The sequence below is a fragment of the Electrona antarctica genome (assembly GCF_951216825.1).
Source record: "Electrona antarctica genome assembly, chromosome: 18".
Taxonomy (NCBI): Eukaryota; Metazoa; Chordata; class Actinopteri; order Myctophiformes; family Myctophidae; genus Electrona; species Electrona antarctica.
The window spans coordinates 33,041,671-33,061,014 of record NC_136799.1 but is presented as its reverse complement, the minus strand read 5'-3'; the positions used below and the strand labels follow the sequence as shown (position 1 = coordinate 33,061,014).

General features: G+C 43.6%; 1 protein-coding gene across 1 annotated transcript; it reads right to left on the bottom strand.

The window, feature by feature from the left end:
- Positions 1-453: 453 nt before the first annotated feature.
- Positions 454-18,756, bottom strand: rps6kl1 (ribosomal protein S6 kinase-like 1). Its single transcript, XM_079529060.1, has 12 exons — positions 18,679-18,756; positions 17,259-17,380; positions 16,644-16,823; positions 14,277-14,401; positions 13,427-13,519; positions 12,049-12,096; positions 4,242-4,374; positions 2,609-4,087; positions 2,413-2,502; positions 1,633-1,715; positions 1,430-1,525; positions 454-1,065 (listed from the first exon to the last, which is right to left on the bottom strand). Exons 3-12 carry the CDS (start codon positions 16,777-16,779, stop codon positions 955-957), a joined length of 2,394 nt encoding a protein of 797 aa, XP_079385186.1. The 5' UTR covers positions 16,780-16,823; positions 17,259-17,380; positions 18,679-18,756; the 3' UTR covers positions 454-954.
- Between the last annotated feature and the right edge of the window lie 588 nt (positions 18,757-19,344).

The window sequence follows — 19,344 nt, the reverse complement described above, 5'->3', positions numbered from 1 at the left end:
TTAGGTGGTTCGGGCATCTGGTTAGGATGCCTCTCGGGCGTCTCACTAGGGAGGTCCTCGATGCACGTCCCACTGGGAGGAGACCCCGGGGCAGACCAAGGCACAGATGGAGGGATTACATCGACTCACTGGCCTTGGAACATCATCCCCCAGGAGGAAGTCACTAATGTTGCTCTGGAGAGGGAAGTCTGGAGCTCTGGTGGAGCTGTTGCCCCTGTGATCCGACTACGGATAAGCGGTTGAAGATGGATGGATGAAACTTTAAGAATCTATCATCTATCCTAATGTCTTAACTAAATGTTTTTCTTCTGACTTTAGTTAATGTTGGTGAATCTAAACACGTCTGTAGAAACAATGTTGAAAATTAAGACATTGATGAAAACATTTTTTAATATACAGATTAGGTTTAGGAAATATCACATAATCACAGAAGAGGTAAAACCTTGTCCTTTATTGCCTAATGCCCTCGTTTTGCCAACTATCATCTTTGGCAGATAGTCCAAAAAGTGTTAATGATTATTTGAGAAGAAAAGGCATCAGTTGTCATGCATGGTGATGGAGATAATAATGAATGTTTAAACTGTACTGTACAATATAACAATGTTTCACAACTCAAACTGTTGCCGTCCTATATCAAGAGTCCAGAGTGTCAAATGCCATGAGTTCTGCTTCAGTCTGACATTAACAGAAAGCACTAGCAGGGAACTAGACTTGCAGCATCATGAATTGGCCATGTGAGGGCGCTCAGGTACAGTACAGCTAGAATGCTTAGTGTTCAGGCAACCATTTTCAACTTGGCTTCCCCACCATGTGGACGTCATTTATTTTATACTGTATAAGAAAACTGGCCAAAACCGTCAAATGTTATGTTAGAAAACAGCGAAAATAGCAGATCTGCTATTTAAAAAACAAAAATGACAACAGGACTTGTGGTCACTGAGCAGAGGTGTCCAGCTAGCAAGACAGAGCTTTCCAGGAGATGCAGCTGAAAAAGGGGTGACATTTGATGTCGCTCACCCCTCCTCCTCCAGAGCCCAAGCGATAGCCAGCGTCAAACTGAAGCAACTATAGGGAGCAGACAAAACACAGTGTTGACAGCAGTGGTGGAGGACACAGTACTACTACTTATAACATTAAGACCTGAGGCCGATACTACAAATGTGGAGTCTCCTACTGACATCAAATTATTGTCTCAGGAATGCGACAACATCTTTGTGAATTCAAGGCTTCATGGGGTGTGTCATTGATAGAAAATAAGTCATTTCTTGGGTGAACTGCTCCTTTATGCTTTTGCAGAAAATAGCTGTGACACATATAATAAATCGGCTATGATATTTAATGTAGAGCGAAAACAGAAACAACGCTAGTATAAAGCCCTGAGGGACTCTCTCCGGGTAACCATATTAGGGTTTAAGTGGTCAGGGCTCACCTCGGTGAGCAGGGATGCAGCCGCAGGGCTCAGGTGGTCAGGGATGAACAGCTGGGTGTGAGAGTGTATTCCTGCTGGATGAAGCTGCCACAGGGGCTGAGGAGGAGGAGGAGGGAGGTTTGAATGAGTTGCCATTCACTAATTCAAACATGTCACATTCATGAGCTCTGCTGTTTGAGATGCAACACATAAGATCTTCTTACCATTCCTGTCAGAAGCTCAAATAACAAGGCCCCCAGACTCCACCAATCGCAAGCTTCTGTGATCTTGGACACTCCTCCAATCTCTGTTGGTTAAATTAGATTACGTTATAATCACGCAAATGTGTTGTCATATTATTTGATGTGTTTACTTTTGTATTACTATGCCACCAATCTGGGAACCCATCGGACAAAAAAAAGGAGGAAAGGAAATGTATTCAGAACATGTTAGCCTCTACCACCACCACTAGGTGGCAGGTTTTACCAAGGAACCCAGTAGCTTTACAGTACCAGACTTTTTGGTAACACTATTCTTAAAACCCATGTCTATTATGCCTTATAGAACTATATAACATACTTATACCATAATCATGTATTACATTATAATCTCCATATACATATCATTACAGTTATAAGCACTCAAATTATAATGCTTACTGTAAATCGCTCTGGATTAATTTACAATGCCTAAATTGTAAATTGTATAATGCTTTATAACAATAACACAAAGCATTTTATATTGACTTATACGGTCAGGTATCATAATTCATAATTGCTGGCCGCATATGAATATGCAGAATACATTTTTATACTTGTACTTTATACCTTATAAGTGATATAAAATGCTTTATAATGTGTTAACTTACGATTGTTGTTATAAAGCATTACAAGTACATATGAGAGACTTATGTATGTCTACAGTGTTCCTGTATTTCTACAGTATGTTTATGATACATACATTGGGAGACATTGGCTTTAAGTAAAGTGTTACAGCATTCTTACCTGGTGCACAGTACATCTGTTCCATTGCTCTGGGGCTGATCTCTGACTGAACCTCACTCCACTGGCCAAAAAATGACAGACACACCTTTCCTGGAGAAACAAGTTATTATTATATACAGTATGTTATGTTTAAAATAATAAAAAGTATCCGTCTTCTCCTTGCGCAGACTGCTTTTCAGGAAATTGATGAACTCACCATTGCTGGTAAGTAGAATGTTTTTAGGATTGAGGTCCCGACACAGGACTCCCTGCTGATGCAGACTCTCGAGGGCCAGAAGGATTTGTGCCCCCCAGACCCGCGCCTCTGCTTCGGGCGTCCCCCAGCCCACCTGGCCAGCCTTCTCGTCGGCCCCGGGAGACTTGCCTGGGAAGCGCGGCAGGTAACACCAGCCGTCCACCTCGATGATCTGGTCTTCCTCCTGCCCCTCTGACTTCAGAAAGGCATCCATGTCTCCTCTCCTCCTCTGAGGCGGAGCCCCCGGAGGATGGGACGGATACGGATCGCCGCCCAGGGGCCCTTCCCTTGCGGTCGGGCCGTCTTTCCCCCCAGGGCTCAGCAACTCCCAGGCTTCCTCCACTTCCTCTCCTGGCTCTTTCGAGCGGGCCTCCCCTGGGAACATCCCCCCCGAGAGGGCTAGGGAGATCCCGTGTTTCCCCCCAGCGCCGCTGTGGCAGCCAAGAGCAGAGGAAGAGCGGTTGCCTCCTAAGGTGTCTGTGTCCGTGCACTCAGAAAACACTGCTCTGTCTGTGCTCTTGATGACCGGTATAGCGTTCCTTTCATCGGCCGTGGGACTACAGGTGATTTGGCCCTCTACTCTGCTCGGGTCCGCAGTGTTCCCAACATACGAGGTTGTATCGCTTAACACAGGTCCCTCGAGAGGGCCGTTGGCGATCCACGGTGCCCTGCCGTGCATCTGGGTTTGGCAATGAAAGGGGATTTGCAAAACGGCCGGAGAGGAACTTTGTGAGCCAGGACTCATACCATTGTTTTCCATGCTTGTCGACCCTGTTTTGTTTGTATGCGGTGCGGTATGTCCTTGAGTTCTATTTAAATCCGCGTCAGTAACTGCATAGGGGTTTATAGTCTTGGAGTTTTGCGCTGGATCTGCAGTCTTCCAAGCAACTTCAAATTCGGAGCTACACTCTATCAGTCCCATTCCGGCTGTCTTTTTATGAAACTCCGACATGACATCAAGAGCGTGACTGACGCGGGCGCAAGCGAGCGGAAGAGCGGGCTTTTCCTGAGTTCCTAATTTGCTTTGCAAACACAGACTGGGGGCTGGCGGATGGATACGGGGGTTGACGTGTGTCCTCGTGGGATCAGAGAGCGAAGTCGGCCGCTCCAGCCGAGCATAAAACGAGGCTGCGGAGCGCGTGTTCTGTAGACAGCCTGTCTCCTCGATGTAGGAATGGGTGCCGCAGCTCTCCAGGCGTTGCTGAGTCTCGTACCACGAAGTGGTGGACTCTGCATCGCGGCCGTCGTCGTTCTCCGTCTCTGGCAGGGAGGTCACGGCCGAGCTTCCGCTGTGGTTGTTGTGCTGGTAGTCTGTGCTGATGGTGGGAGACGTGTGACTGTTCTTCAGTTTCACCCCGTGTTGGATGGGACCCAGGCTTTCTCTGTGCTGCTTGACCCTGTCGCTCCTCACCTTGTGCAGTTTGGAGAAGAGCCTCCCACCTGAGAGAGTAGTAGACAAAACCCAATCAATATCATTGAATCAATCAATATGGACAACGGTGGAACAAGTTTGAAAAATCTTGAAAGTGTTTTGCTTTTTGAAACACAAATCTCAGCCTCGGGTCTTAATGGGATAAACAGTGTTGGTGGTCACCTTGAAGATGTTCCAGATGCAGGTACACAGCGTCTTCACTGACATAATACCTCAGCAGCTTCACCATGTACGGAACCCCCTGGGGGATGATGGTTGGCTGGTCTCTGCTCTCCCAACTCGACTTGGCCAGGCTCTGCGACGAGACGCACACACACACACACACACGCACACACACACACACACACACACACACACACACACACACACACACACACACACACACACACACACACACACACACACACACACACACACACACACACACACACACACACACACAGTAAATGAAGTAAATATTCTGGTTAATATCAATGCATTGCTGAATTTCCCAGAAACATTCTTGTGTCTTGCTAATGGACACTTTGACAAATAGACCAGAGTCAAGAAGCGAACCACGGGTGACCTTTTGCTTACTAGAGCGCTTTTCTAACCACTAAGCTACGGCCGCCCGCTACGTACAGTACAGTTCTACAGTACAGTACAGTACAGTACAGTACAGTACAGTACAGTACAGTACAGTACAGTACAGTACAGTAGTTTGGGATGCCCTGGATATGAATCTGTTTCAACACCTCTGTCATCTCCTCTCGCCACTCTCCGTATCCTCCCTTTCCCTGCTTTACTATCTAATACGAGCAAAAGGAACTGCCTCTTTCCGCATGTTTCTCTGGTTACTGAAATTGGAGGTGCATTGTCTGTTAAGGGGTGAGGGCAGAGGGCTTTTAGATAGATCAATGAAGACTCCCATTAACGGGGCTGTCACAGAATACAGGAGCTGGCTGGCTGCCACAGAACCTCCCCCATAACATGTGCTCTCAGCTGATAAAGGCTTTGTCTCTGGGTGTTCAGTGCTGCTGCATGTATATTATACTGTAACACAGTCCTTCTCAAACATGTTCATGTCAAAGATATTGTACCTGTTTGGTTTATTATGGGTGTGCGAGATTTGTACTCATAATGAGAAATTATATATTGGGTCAGATTGATTGGAGATTAAGAAGCTCCTCTAGGGTGAGAGAGCCAGTCCCCACATTCCATTCCACATTCCATTGGGGGTTTTACAGCCCTTCTCCTGTTGGAAGACAGGCCATTATTGACTCCTCTCCACAGGGAAAGTCAACCCATTTAGAACATACAGTAATGAAGTAACCTAATTCCTCTTCAATTGTTTAAATGTGTTCTAATAACCTATGTTATATTGGGTTGGTAAAAAGCCTAAATGATAAATACCTGTAATAGTCTAAACAGTTTAGTTGGGCATTACAGGGACTGTAACAGGAGCTGGCCACAGCAGCCAGAGGTGCTGGCTGCTGGTCTGTGGGATCTGATTGGCTGAAAGTGTTAATATGGAGGTGGGATCAGTCAGAAGGCTGCATTGACTATTCTGTATGGCACAAAGTTAATTTAGATTCACCAATACCATCGAACGTGAAACATGTCTAGGCAGAGACCAGCGGTATGTATCTGCTATAAATGATATGCTATAATGTATTATGCGATATAATTGTACATTATTAATAATTGATGTAATATGATGTTTAGATGGTAACCAAATGTCATCTGTGTTCTTGTCTCCCCATCGTTGATCAATTACCATCTGATTAACGATAAGGTAGAATTAAAACCACATGATTACACTTAATGTACACTTAATTAATGTACCATTAATGTACTGAACTAAGTCTGAGAAACAACTATGACAAGCTAAACTGTACCATGATCTGGGAGATTAGAGTGTTTAAATGATAGTAAACCCTACCGACAGAGTTAGGATAGAACCACAGACCAATAGGACCTGTAATCCAGATTCCGGGGTTACTGTGTTCATCTTGAGTTGGGGGGAAGTGTGAACAGAACGTGTGAATGTATGATTGTACGTGTTTAATTAATATGAATTAATAAAAACCCTATAAAATACACGTTTGAGTTCATCAAATATAAGCTATCATTGGGAGCATTTGGTTCAACTGTGCGTGTTAGTCCTTTAACTCTGCCTAGTACCAGGGCTGGTCGGAGCCTCGGCCCAACAACGCCAAATAACCGAACAGTTTTAATTCGCTGTGCACTAAAGTGCACACGCTTTGTAGCGTAATATAGCCTATAATCTAGGCATATTACAGTTTACCACGGGGTAGGTCACTGACGTGACTTGATTTAAAAGAAAGTACCGTGCGCTGGGATCAGCGCACAGTTTGAAATCGCGGCCGGGCGGTTTGACTAGTAATAGCCTATAATCTAGACATATTGCTAGTGTAAATCGCTGCGTGCAGCGACAAGATCTGTACCGTGCGCATCAGCGCACATCTTAGATCACGGCCGGGCGGTTTGGAAGCATAATATAGCCTAAACTGAGATCGTTTGGACATATTATGGTTTCAATCGCTCCCGCGTTTAAAGAACTTTAAATTAGTGGTCACTAAAGTGACCGCAATTTAAAGGCAGTCGTACTGTGCATTGGGATCAGTGCATAGTAATTCGCCGCCGTGCGAACTGTTTAAACCATAGAGCCGCTAAAGTGCCTGGTTTGAACAGAAAGAAAGTGCCGCTGGGATCAGCGTGCAGTAATACACGCGCCCGGGCATATTTAAGATATAATATAGTCTGAACCGAAACCGTTTGACATATTACAGTTTAAATTGCTACCGCGTTGTAAAGGGCTTTAAATAGCAGTCACTAAAGGGAGCTGCAATTTAAAGTTGTTGTAATTCAGAATATAGTTCAACTGAGACGGTTGAATTTATTCAGTTGCCGTGCTGTTAAATTAAACAGCGTGGATCGGTGTAAAGTCACTAAAGTGACCACAATTGTAACAAAGATAAATTACAGTGGGTTGGGACCAGCACACAGAGTTGAATCGTGCCACACTAATAACCACAGGATTAAATCAGACAGAATTGGGGCCGAAAGACGGCACCCCGTTTGATTGTGGTTGTCTGGTGTGACGTGTATTCAACTGAAATTCAAGCCGTGCGTTGATAGCAGCGCATGCCGCAGTCGTTAGTATTCACAGGATTAAATCAACTATAAATGCTGCCGTGACGGCATGCCGTTTGATTTGTGCTACTAATAAATGCGACACCGTTAAACTGTTTTCATGTGGTTATGGGGCCATGGGAAAAACAGCTGTTAAAACCGTAAGCCACAAGTGACTGCGGGTTTAACAATAGTTTGGGAGTCATTGTTCGATAAGGCAGAGTTCTAATCGACGGTCAGTTTAGGAAACTGATTATTAAAGACTATTTGTAACCAAACATAAAGTTTAATTGAGACCGGATAAGACACCGGTCGTTTAAACCAAGAGAGGTGCTTTTTATAGTAACCACAATAAAAGTGTTTCCTGCTGGGTGTTGGGCACCAAGGAGAACAGCAGTTCAGTGCATGTGAGAGGGGGGGGGGAAATTCCTCTTTCTGTCATGAAATGTCCCAATGTGCTGAGACAGTGCAGGGGGACTGGTAATTACTGTCATGCGGTATAATCTACCAACGTAGTAATTAATAGCGGTGATAAATGTTTAGAACAAAATAGGGTTTTAAACTCAGCATTAAAGGCGATGTAATAATCTTACCAGTCAATAATGTTTAACGCTGAAAGCGCGCTTTGAAGTGCGCATAAAGGAAGGGCGTGTCTATAATAACTGTTGCGTGACGCATCTAGCAAAACCTGTAATCCAGGTTTAACGGAAGGCTAGAGAGTTTGACCGCCCACGGCCAATATAAATCTATATACTTATATTATATATAATCTATATAATATAAAAAGGTTATAGTATAAAAAGGTTTATTTGGTGAAGGTAGTAACAAGGAAGTATGGGCTTCTCTGAGTACCAGGTCAGAGTCCGCTAATTAAAGCTGGGCAAAAAACTAACCATTTACTTGAGTGAATGAATGATTTGTGAAGTCAACTAAACCACTAACCCAGTCCAATTAGTTCCTGTACTGTTGTTAAGGGGAGGGACAGAGGGGGTGGAAAAATGGCTTCTTTAAAGATACAGAGCTCACAGGCTCAAGCTATGTTTGATAGCACAACCTATAGGGTGGATCTTTGTATGGACAGGGGTTCATCCAGCGAGATAACTGAAAGTTTTGCTGAGCTGGACAGGGCGATGGACGCTGTGATAGACGCGTCAGTAGATTACGAGATGATCCTTCAGGAACAAAACGAAGATAGACTCGCACACATAGAAAATGAATTACTGAATTTATATGTTAAACAGTACAACAGTGAAAGATACCGTTTAATCAGGGCTGCTATCTGTCAGGAGAATGACAGGGTAGCCAGAGGTGTCGTCACAGCAGGCCTCTGTGAGTGTCCTGCAGAGAGCAGGAACATAGGAGCCCTAGAGGAGAGGGGCATCCAGCCCGCAGACGCAGCACCAGACGTCACGAGATGTGACATCACGGGCCCCTTCGCCAGCGCAGAGACGGGCGGAGCGGAGACGGTGCCAGCGGGGACTGGGACAGCCCCTGAGGGGCGAAGAGACAGGGCTACCAGCCATCCAGACTGGGAGCAGATGGAGCCTGTCACAACGAAGGAGCCTGGTGCCTGCAGTATCCATGCAGGGAAGCCAGAGCCCTCTACCGTGGGCAACGAACCCACGACAGGACAAGCCCTCAGTCAGCACCGTAGCAGGCCAAGAGCAGCTACGGGCAGAGCTGAGGGAAACCAACGGGCGGCAGACGTCGCACCTGTGAACCACGCAGTTCCGCAGCCTTCGACAGAGGAGGAATGGCCGAACATCGAAGTGGGACCGACAGCAGCAGCAGAGCTGTCAACGGGAGCGGAACAGGCGAGCGGCCTTCCGGAGCTGGAGGCTGCCTACGCCTCACCGTTCATCATCAGAGCCATGCCCGCAGACGTTGTGGGCAAGGCCGACGGGTCGTCGATCCTTCTCACCACAGAAACGCCGAGCGTGATTGGTGGCATTGCCATCATATGTCCACGCGTTCAAGAGGCGGTGGGGGAGGTGCATGACACACACGCCAAGCACCCTGGGGTGACTTTCGTGAGGGGTCACCCGAAGATTGCCCCCGTGAAGGGTGGCAAACCGGGAATGGCAAAGTCCAGTCTGGTACAGAAAACCGCAGTGTCGACACATTTGTTGTGTCGAGTTTGTAAAGCGGCTGAAAACAAGGCCACAATAACGCCTTTTCTGATTGATCCTGAAAAAGGAACGAGACCATGGAAGAACGCTTTCATGCCAGCGAGATCAGAACTGGGACAGGAGAGTAGCATGTGAAATGCTTCTCCACCCATTTTGTTCCTACAGCAGGGAACAATTGGGGAGTGACAACAAGATGTCACAAACACAGCACACACACACACACACGCACGCGCACGCACACACACTCACACACGAGATGTGTGTCTGATCTGTGCGTAATAAATGTGATGATGTATGTGGGTTCATTATATCTGTACTAGAACGAGTAGCAGATAAGTGGATTTAATTTGTGCCAATTAAGTCCTTATGGAAAATGGGCAAAGGTAAAAAAGAATGCTGGTAAAATGATTAAGTTTCCTTCGATTGGGAGGGGGGAACATTGTCTCTCAAAGTGCAAGTGGGTTTTGTGCGTGAACGCGTGGGCGCGCGCGCACAAACTATCACACACACAGGCACAAAGACTGCATGTGTGAAAGACACATAATGTGGTTAAAATGTTGCAAGGGTTTGCAATTTTCAATTGGGTTGCTTTTGGTAAAAGTCAAAGTAAAAAATCCAAAAAGTCAAATGATACCAAGTTGTTGAGATGCAAAATCGGTTATTTTGTTAAAATCACAATTTGAAGTTCCTAGCAAGGTGACAAAATACTAAGACAAGTTTGTAATCATGTTTGTTGGAAACAACCAGGGGTAATACTGCATTGTTTAAACTTGTGTCTACCAACTGGGCCCATTCTGCAACCAAAAGAGTCGTTTGCAGAGGTGGGGGAGCACGGGAAGAATGTTTTCTTAAAGATAAGGAACCAGTCTTGTGTGGAAAATAACTGTCTTCTTCCTCCTCAAACAAGGGGGTTGTTTAGATAAGTCTGAAGCTTTGTCCGGGCAAACAGCCATAAGATTAAACGGACAGAGGTGACCAAAAGTTCATGTCAGTTAGGTAACCCCTAACTGACATGACAGAAACAGCAACTCTCCTACAAAGTGGAGATGCATTGTATCACATTATTACTACAAGTATACATAAGTTTGATTAGCTGTAACTGAATTTAATACTTAAGGGTGCGTTGGGATAATTACAAAAAATGTCCACGATATCGACGCATGTAAACCTTTTATTATTTTCATTGTTTATTGATTTATGCAGTTAATGGGTTGTGTTTATTTTAATGTGTTTTTCAAAGTTGTATAATGTTATAACTTCAGTATGTGGATCCAGTATTATTTAACAGGTTCCGAAATTACTAAAAATGGCATACGCCCAAATATCAAAAAATAATATTTCCGAAAAAAATTAATATCAAAAATAATCTTTCAGTTTATGGAAAATGAATAACCATATCAATTTTCATAACTGAAACGTGAGGGGTGTTTGGTTTATTATGGGTGTGCGAGATTTGTACTCATAATGAGAAATTATATATTGGGTCAGATTGATTGGAGATTAAGAAGCTCCTCTAGGGTGAGAGAGCCAGTCCCCACATTCCATTCCACATTCCATTGGGGGTTTTACAGCCCTTCTCCTGTTGGAAGACAGGCCATTATTGACTCCTCTCCACAGGGAAAGTCAACCCATTTAGAACATACAGTAATGAAGTAACCTAATTCCTCTTCAATTGTTTAAATGTGTTCTAATAACCTATGTTATATTGGGTTGGTAAAAAGCCTAAATGATAAATACCTGTAATAGTCTAAACAGTTTAGTTGGGCATTACAGGGACTGTAACAGGAGCTGGCCACAGCAGCCAGAGGTGCTGGCTGCTGGTCTGTGGGATCTGATTGGCTGAAAGTGTTAATATGGAGGTGGGATCAGTCAGAAGGCTGCATTGACTATTCTGTATGGCACAAAGTTAATTTAGATTCACCAATACCATCGAACGTGAAACATGTCTAGGCAGAGACCAGCGGTATGTATCTGCTATAAATGATATGCTATAATGTATTATGCGATATAATTGTACATTATTAATAATTGATGTAATATGATGTTTAGATGGTAACCAAATGTCATCTGTGTTCTTGTCTCCCCATCGTTGATCAATTACCATCTGATTAACGATAAGGTAGAATTAAAACCACATGATTACACTTAATGTACACTTAATTAATGTACCATTAATGTACTGAACTAAGTCTGAGAAACAACTATGACAAGCTAAACTGTACCATGATCTGGGAGATTAGAGTGTTTAAATGATAGTAAACCCTACCGACAGAGTTAGGATAGAACCACAGACCAATAGGACCTGTAATCCAGATTCCGGGGTTACTGTGTTCATCTTGAGTTGGGGGGAAGTGTGAACAGAACGTGTGAATGTATGATTGTACGTGTTTAATTAATATGAATTAATAAAAACCCTATAAAATACACGTTTGAGTTCATCAAATATAAGCTATCATTGGGAGCATTTGGTTCAACTGTGCGTGTTAGTCCTTTAACTCTGCCTAGTACCAGGGCTGGTCGGAGCCTCGGCCCAACAACGCCAAATAACCGAACAGTACCAGTGGACCCCATAAAGACAATATGCTTACATTTGTCAAAATGTAAGAAATAGCAGATGCAATGCTTTGTGAGTTTGTAGAGTGGCTATTTTTGAGTAACTCCTGTAGCATATACGTAATGTCTTTTAGAATAGAGTTAGAACTCACCTTCACAACAAACGTCTCCTTATTGACCATGCTTTGGACAATCAAGACCTTTGGAGGCAAGAACAACATTTTCAGAGGATGGAAAGTCTGTGATCACCCGCTCACAGTCACACACACAGTCACACACACAGTCACACACACACTGTCACACACACAGTCACTCACACACACACACACACACACACACACACACACACACACACACACACACACACACACACACACAGTCACACACACACACACACACAGTCACACACACACACACACAGTCACACACAGTCACACACACACACACACACACACACACACACACACACACACACACACACACACACACACACACACACACACACACACACACACACACACACACACACACACACACACACACACACACATTCTCTGTTGTCAGGTTTTATAGTAAAAGTTCCAGGAAGTGATCACTGGTAAGGAGGTAAAGTCACCGATCTATCATGCAATTCCAGGCGGCAGATTCGTTGCACCATGGGAGCCAAACTATACCCGGAAATTTTGTGGAATGCATTGGAGTCATTGAGAGCCCGGTGACCAGCTCATAAAGAAACACTATTTCTGAATGACTGAGTAATGACTAAAGTAATCGCTTCTGGAAAATAACAGAAGGCAACTGTAACACATTATTGTCTGCTGTGTGGCTTTTCGATGTGTACACTGTGTCATTTTATATGAGGTATCTAAAGAGTACAAGTGCGAAGAAGATATTCTGATGGTGTATAACTGGAATCTACTGGAGCTTTGGGTGAGAGGAATATAATTGTTCTTTTAATGCAATGCATTTCTATTTTCTTTTTGGACTTTCAGGATTACAAGAATTTTGGACAGACAGAAGATTTTCTGTTTTTGTTGAATATTACTGGATTATTTTGGATTACTTACTCTGGATTACGTTACTTTTATGAACTGGGGGAGTTGGGGGACTGGGGAAGGGACAAAAGATCAGGGGATTTTAAAAGCAACAGCTTTGTGTTTGGGTTTTGGTCTCCAATACAGGGTTTAATTACGGTATGAAGAATTACTGACGCAGGTACAGGACCTTTTATTTATTTAATACAACTCAATTTACTGTATATTCGGATTGTTATAATCTCATGCAGTCTATCAGCGCATAGTTTATTTTCATATAGCAACCGTTGTTTATTCCAATATGGAGGATAAACAGGAATTCTAAGCATTCTGTGAAAGGCCTCTATTGCCCTAACAGCATCAGTATATTACCATATTAACCTTGTTTTCGGTGTGTCATTATTGTCAAAATCATCACGTACAGCCAAGATTGTAAGAAAATGAATGTTCTTGTTGTGTCAAAGAAAGAGCCCAAAGGGTGCTACGTACTACGTACCTTATCAACGACCCCTACTACTTTACACATCTCCAGATCCTCCACAGGGGAACTCAGATGTCTGATTGGTCGGAATCTCAGGCTGCTGTAGCCCTGGTGACAGAAAATCATGGTAGACATTAGCTAGGAAAAATACAAAGGTATTTTGTTTTTGTCTGTTTTGTATTGTTGCTCCCCATCCCCTTTTCCCAAGCGAACCACAACGGAAACAAGCCTAACAGCTTCCTTGGGTCTGTATCCTTTTGAATGTATTTTCAATAAAGTAATCAATCAATCAATCAATCAATCAATAGGGGTGCATACGTTTGTTAGACATACTAACAGTACGACAGGCATTAGTCCGACAACACCGTCGCTCCCGACATGCATGGGCGGTTACAACTAACCCGTGGCTGGGTTAAAACTCACCCGTGGCTCCCAACATGCACGGCAGGTTAAAACTAACCTGTGGCTCCCAACATGTGTAGCAGATTATAACTAACCCGTGGCAGTTTAAAACTAACCTGTGGCTTCCTGTGAGGTTAGGTTTAGTGGTTGGGTTTTGGGTAGGGTGTCAGACTCATGACTGTAGGACTGTTAGTATGTCGGACCAAACACATGCACCCCATTGGCTAAGGCTCAGTACAGGGAAGAGAGCAGTCAGGTTTGTATGCCTTGTTTTTCATATTAGATAAAAAACGAATGAGTTTCTTTAAAATATATAACCTTTATATTTTGTTCTGTTGGGATTTGCAGTAACACTTTAAAGGAGTAGGAGATTATTCAGGAATATTATGCACCCATTGTAACACTAATCAGTCACCACAACTTGCTTTGGTAGCTTCGTGTCAGTGAAGGATATTTATCTTACCCCGAGATGAGAGCTTCCCTTTCCTAAGTTGTCCTGCAGATGTGAGATGAAGATTTCTTCAGCTCTTTTCAGATATTGAGTTGTCTTCCTTTTCACGGCTTCCCGGCGATCCTTGTTTGGATCCACTGTACAACACAGTGGATCTTAAATAACAGCAATACAATCACAGGCAGCCACTACTATAGTACTATAGACTCAATATAAATCTGGTGATAGGGAGGAAGTGGCCAGTTATAAACACACTGACCATGTGGCATGTGATGGGCACATTTATACTATTAAACAGGATGAGGAAGTCATGTCACATGATGATTCCGTTTTCTGTCTTCTATTGTGTCATCAATCAGCTGTGTTTTGATCAAGCACTGTTAATCAAAGTGCTTCAGTCAGGATAATGCCATCATGATGAACTTTGATCTTTGATGATGATTAATCCAATTAACTACCTAATTGGTCAGAGTAGGCCAGCCTATGAAGCCAGTATTATGACGTCAATACTGATGCGACACAGACATGCAGACAAATACACAGACAATCAGACATTCCTGGAATTCATTGACAGACAGGTCAGTTCAGCTGTGTTTATAAATTCTTATTTTGAGTTAATGTGCAATAATTTAAATCAACACAAACGTTAGTGCACCTTTTAATACCTCATAAGCTCTCTCTCCTTATGTCTAGTCAAGCCAGGTTGTTGAGTTAGCAGTGAACAAGAAAGACATGAAGCACAGGTCTGTCCTGGCTGATACTGCTATGATGCATGTGTTTTTAAATCATCACGCCAAACGAGAGTGTGGCGTTCAAGCAGGTGAAGTGGCAGCACAAGCAGGAAGTGGCTGATGTATTGTAATGAATGTCATGCTTTGTTTTGTTTTGTATGCCTGGCCTTCAGCAAGGCGACTGACTGCAGCGTTTCTGTGACTATAGAATGTCAGACTGGAGACGCGTGCACAGGAGAACCGAACAGCGTGAAAAAAGAAAATAAATTGTGCCAAAGCTTATTTTTTTTAAACCGCTCAAAGGCTGACAGCAACAACCTCCAGGGGGTCAGACAGCTGACAGCGTATAGAGATCAGGTCAAGAAGAGGTGTCAGGTTTTGGAACAGGGAGAAAGAAGTAAAGGGGTTCTTCTAGAGAAGATACTGTAGGGCCTAAGCTAGTTAAAGCTACACAGGAGGAGGAAAATGAGGCTGCATTCAAATAAAATGATTAAAAGGACCGTCTCTGTGATCGATATAATCCACAACTTAATTCAGGACAACATCGCCAAGGATATCCAGGCAGAAAGCTGGAATGTTTTCAGTTTAGCCGGGAACAACGCAGGACCTAACAACATCAAGATCAATGCTCAGTTGTTTTGAAGTATGTGACTGATGTTGTCAATGAGAGGCTTGTCACAGTGTCCACTGATAGTTCTTTGTCAAGTCGCTAACAGAGATCCTTGAGCATTTGACACTGGACACAAGCCTGTGTATTGGAAATGCCACAGATGGGGCTTCAAACATGCAGTACAGAGGCTTCTCTGCACTGCTGGCGTTGCATTCCCCCAACCATAAGCATGCATGTATGGCACTATATATGCACATGTTCTCAATGTTATGCTGCCTGGTACCAGTCAGTGACCGGTACCGGATCACTGTTGGATCTCCTCAGTGACACAGCAGTGTGTTAATTAATATTTGAGTGAATCTGTGAGAGAAGGGGAGCCATAACAAGATACAGGCCACGCTTAAAGCCCAGAAGAAACTATGTCGATAATATGGAAAGCCTCTCTAGATGGTCTGTACGTTGATGTGTGTCTATGCTCACTGCCATGCAGGAACAGAAGACGGTGAAAGGAAATGTACGAACGCACCAAAGCCAGGTCAAGTCAGGTATGAAACAATACTGACAGCTCATTTATTCCTCAAGTAGAATACTTCCACTTGAGTTGAGTGTTGAGGACAGGTTATGTATTCTATGGCCATGTCATGTGTGTCTGATCACCAGGGAGTCAGTCAAGAGTGAGCGATACTGGTGAGCGGTGTGTGTCTGACCGATTTTAATAGGCTGCCCTTTGCTCTCACTCTACCATCTCTCTTCACAAGGAATACTATAAAATGATGGAGCATGCACGAACAAAAAGTAATTTCACCCCCACAGTAAACCTGTGATGTGACAAATAAAATGTCTGATTCTCATTCTACTGCACGTGTATTTAGTCATTTTTGTCTTTGGGCATGTGGTGAATTGAAACGAGTGCCTTTAAACATGTACTGGTAGCTTAGCTGCGTGGTGATAAAGGACATTTGAAATGCTGTGTTAACTTAAACATAAACTAGTTGTCAAGCAGGTTGACACAAAAACAAACATAGAATGTGCACTTACGCTGCACCCCGTTGAGCAGTAGGTCTACTCCATTCTTGTAGTAGCTAAAAGCAGCTTCATAGTCCTCGTTGACCTCGCGGTCCAGTGCCATGCGGATCTGCTTGGCTGCCTCCAGCAGGTAATCTCGCTTTGCCATGGCGTTCCTTGTTCGGCCCGGTTAAGGTCCGGATGGGCCTGAGCCTGGCACACAAAACCAGGTTACACAGTAAAATGTAAATGTTAATATCTGTGTTCTTATTTGTCCTAATCGGTCCTAGATACCTAACCATGTACATTCAGATATGCAGGTGCTATAGCTGTGCGGGTCTTTTCAATAAAAAGAAACGAGAACAGAAAACACAACTGACAACAACATAGTTCTGGTTCCGTTCTTACGCTGTTGTCGAGCAGAAAACTTGTATCCATATTTCAGCTTTTTTCCTTTTTATTTTGTAAATTAAAGCCATACTTCATCATACAAGATTGTTGCGCAGATCATGTATCGTCACTATTTTCAAAGACATTTTAATAATTAAAAGGGAACGGTTTGGTTTCCACCCGACAGCAACGATATTTAAGTAGCAATGTGTGTGACTGTAGTGTAACCCCTTTATATACTCTATGAGTGTAACCCACCTTTGCTCCCTGCTCTTATCAGCAGTGGCATTATTCATCTCTGTGACTTGTCAACAGGCTCAGAGTGTGCGTCTGCCCCTCAAGGCTGGAGTCTTTATTGCTGAGCATGTCGATCTACGCCGCTATAAAAGAAAGGAGAGAAAGAAAGGGTTAACCTTCAGACTAGAACAGGAAGTGAGTAGAAGCTTGCGGTCACAACCGATCAATGGAAAGTGCCCAGCTGCGAAGGAGCGAACGAACGCACATGATGACAAGGACATGACTCAGACAGAGAGATGCTATTGTTTTGTTTCTACTTTCTACATTTATGTCACAAGGCTCTTTTACATGCATATAGGCTACAGCACAATAAATAGGCTACTTAAAATGAATTTTTGAAGTAGGCTATATCATATCAGCCGGAAAGATTTATTTCTTGTCCCAGACAACAAGACAAGCCTTAATGTCTTCTCAGCAGTCTTACCTATACAATGTGCGAACACACAGACACGCACATATGTCACATATGATTAATTGATATCAACTCAACAAAGAAATTATCTGCTGATAAAAATAATTTCATGATAATTGTGATGCTAACTTTGATCATTGGACTACTCATGATAAAATATATAGCTAAATTAGTAGCAGACAGACAACAAATAGACTAAGTCTAATTTGATTGATTGGTTGATTGATTGATTGATTGATTGATTGAAGTAGCCTATTTATTAACAGTTTGGAGAATTACAGTACATTTCAAGCACAACTCAATACAAAAACTGTTATGTGGACGACACCATAAAGCATTACACTTGTTTACAATAGGGTTCACCCTTTTCAATCAGAACATTTAGAGACGTACAAATATACACTTCAATATAATCAAAAACAGGAAAATCATCATAGAAGGAGCTAAACTGGGAAAAACAAACAGTAATGGCTTTAATGCTAGTAAACTTGTACTACTGCAAGAATGTTTTGAAATAAAACCCATGCAGTAGCCTATTCCTATTCTCTGCTGTCAATGAAGCATTGAAATACAATTAACATCAACATGAACGTCCATCGCGTGATTGTGTACAGTAGTACAGTAATGTAATGGAGGCAGCAGCCTCTAGCGCTGATTCTTCAATTACGCTCCGTCGTACGACGGTGTCGCGCGGCGAAAACAGCCGACCTACAAGCTCTCAACGCGTCACAGACGCGACGCGTTGAGAGCTTGTAGGTCGGCTGTTTTCGCCGCGCGACACCGTCGTACGACCTTAGCAGGCTTGCAAAAAAGAAACGGGGACATCTTCAGTCCTCCTCCTCATCCTGCAGCACCGCATATTCATCTCCTCCACATTCCACTTCGTGAATAGCAATGGAATTGAAAATTGCACTAAAATAGCACAGTCAGACTCGCAGATTAAAAGACGTTCACGCAAACGCACGGTACCTGATGTGAGGCCGCCGACGTGCCATCATCATGGATGGATGATCCCCCATGCACGCATGCATGCATCCATCCATCTATCCAGGAGGACCAGGCATCCGCCCTGCATAGCATCAGCATCAGCACAGTAGCAAGCAGCCTGAAGACACGCTTGTCTCCGGGAACAGGAGCAGACTGAGGCTTCCTATTGGCTGAGCATGATGTCACTAAAAGAGTAAAAGGGTACCATTTAATACAAGGCGCTCACGCCCCCCGCCCCCTCCTCTTACCCTCCCCTCATCCTGCCAGATGCTGGTAGATTTAAAGAGACAGTGGGTGGGGTTTGTCAGCCTCACAAGGCTCTCTTCTTTAGAATGTAAAACACTACTTCTAAGCTTAACACCACCCCCCCCCCCCCCCACACACACACACACACACACACACACAGTTTTCTGTACACGTTTATTGCGTGCTGTTGATGATGTCTTGTTTGTATATTATTGTACGTCTTTAAACGTATATTGATTAATTAATTGAATACACAGGACCACAATGGAAACAAACCTCACTCTACGCCTCTTAGCTCCCAGAAGAGGTTCCGTGTCAGGATATCCTTGCATCGGTAGAACAGGGGTTGAGCCGTCCAAAAACAGTGGCGAAAACCCTTTTTGCAGTTTTGTTTCCAAAAAC

Bases quoted from the DNA above. Each gene is read 5' to 3' on its own strand.
- rps6kl1 (XM_079529060.1), bottom strand. From the start codon at position 16,779: ATGGCAAAGCGAGATTACCTGCTGGAGGCAGCCAAGCAGATCCGCATG. The intron at 12,097-13,426 runs GTACGTAGTACG...TTGCCTCCAAAG, and splicing joins TAGTAGGGGTCGTTGATAAG to GTCTTGATTGTCCAAAGCAT. The intron at 1,066-1,429 runs GTGAGCCCTGAC...TGCTCCCTATAG, and splicing joins CTGCATCCCTGCTCACCGAG to TTGCTTCAGTTTGACGCTGG.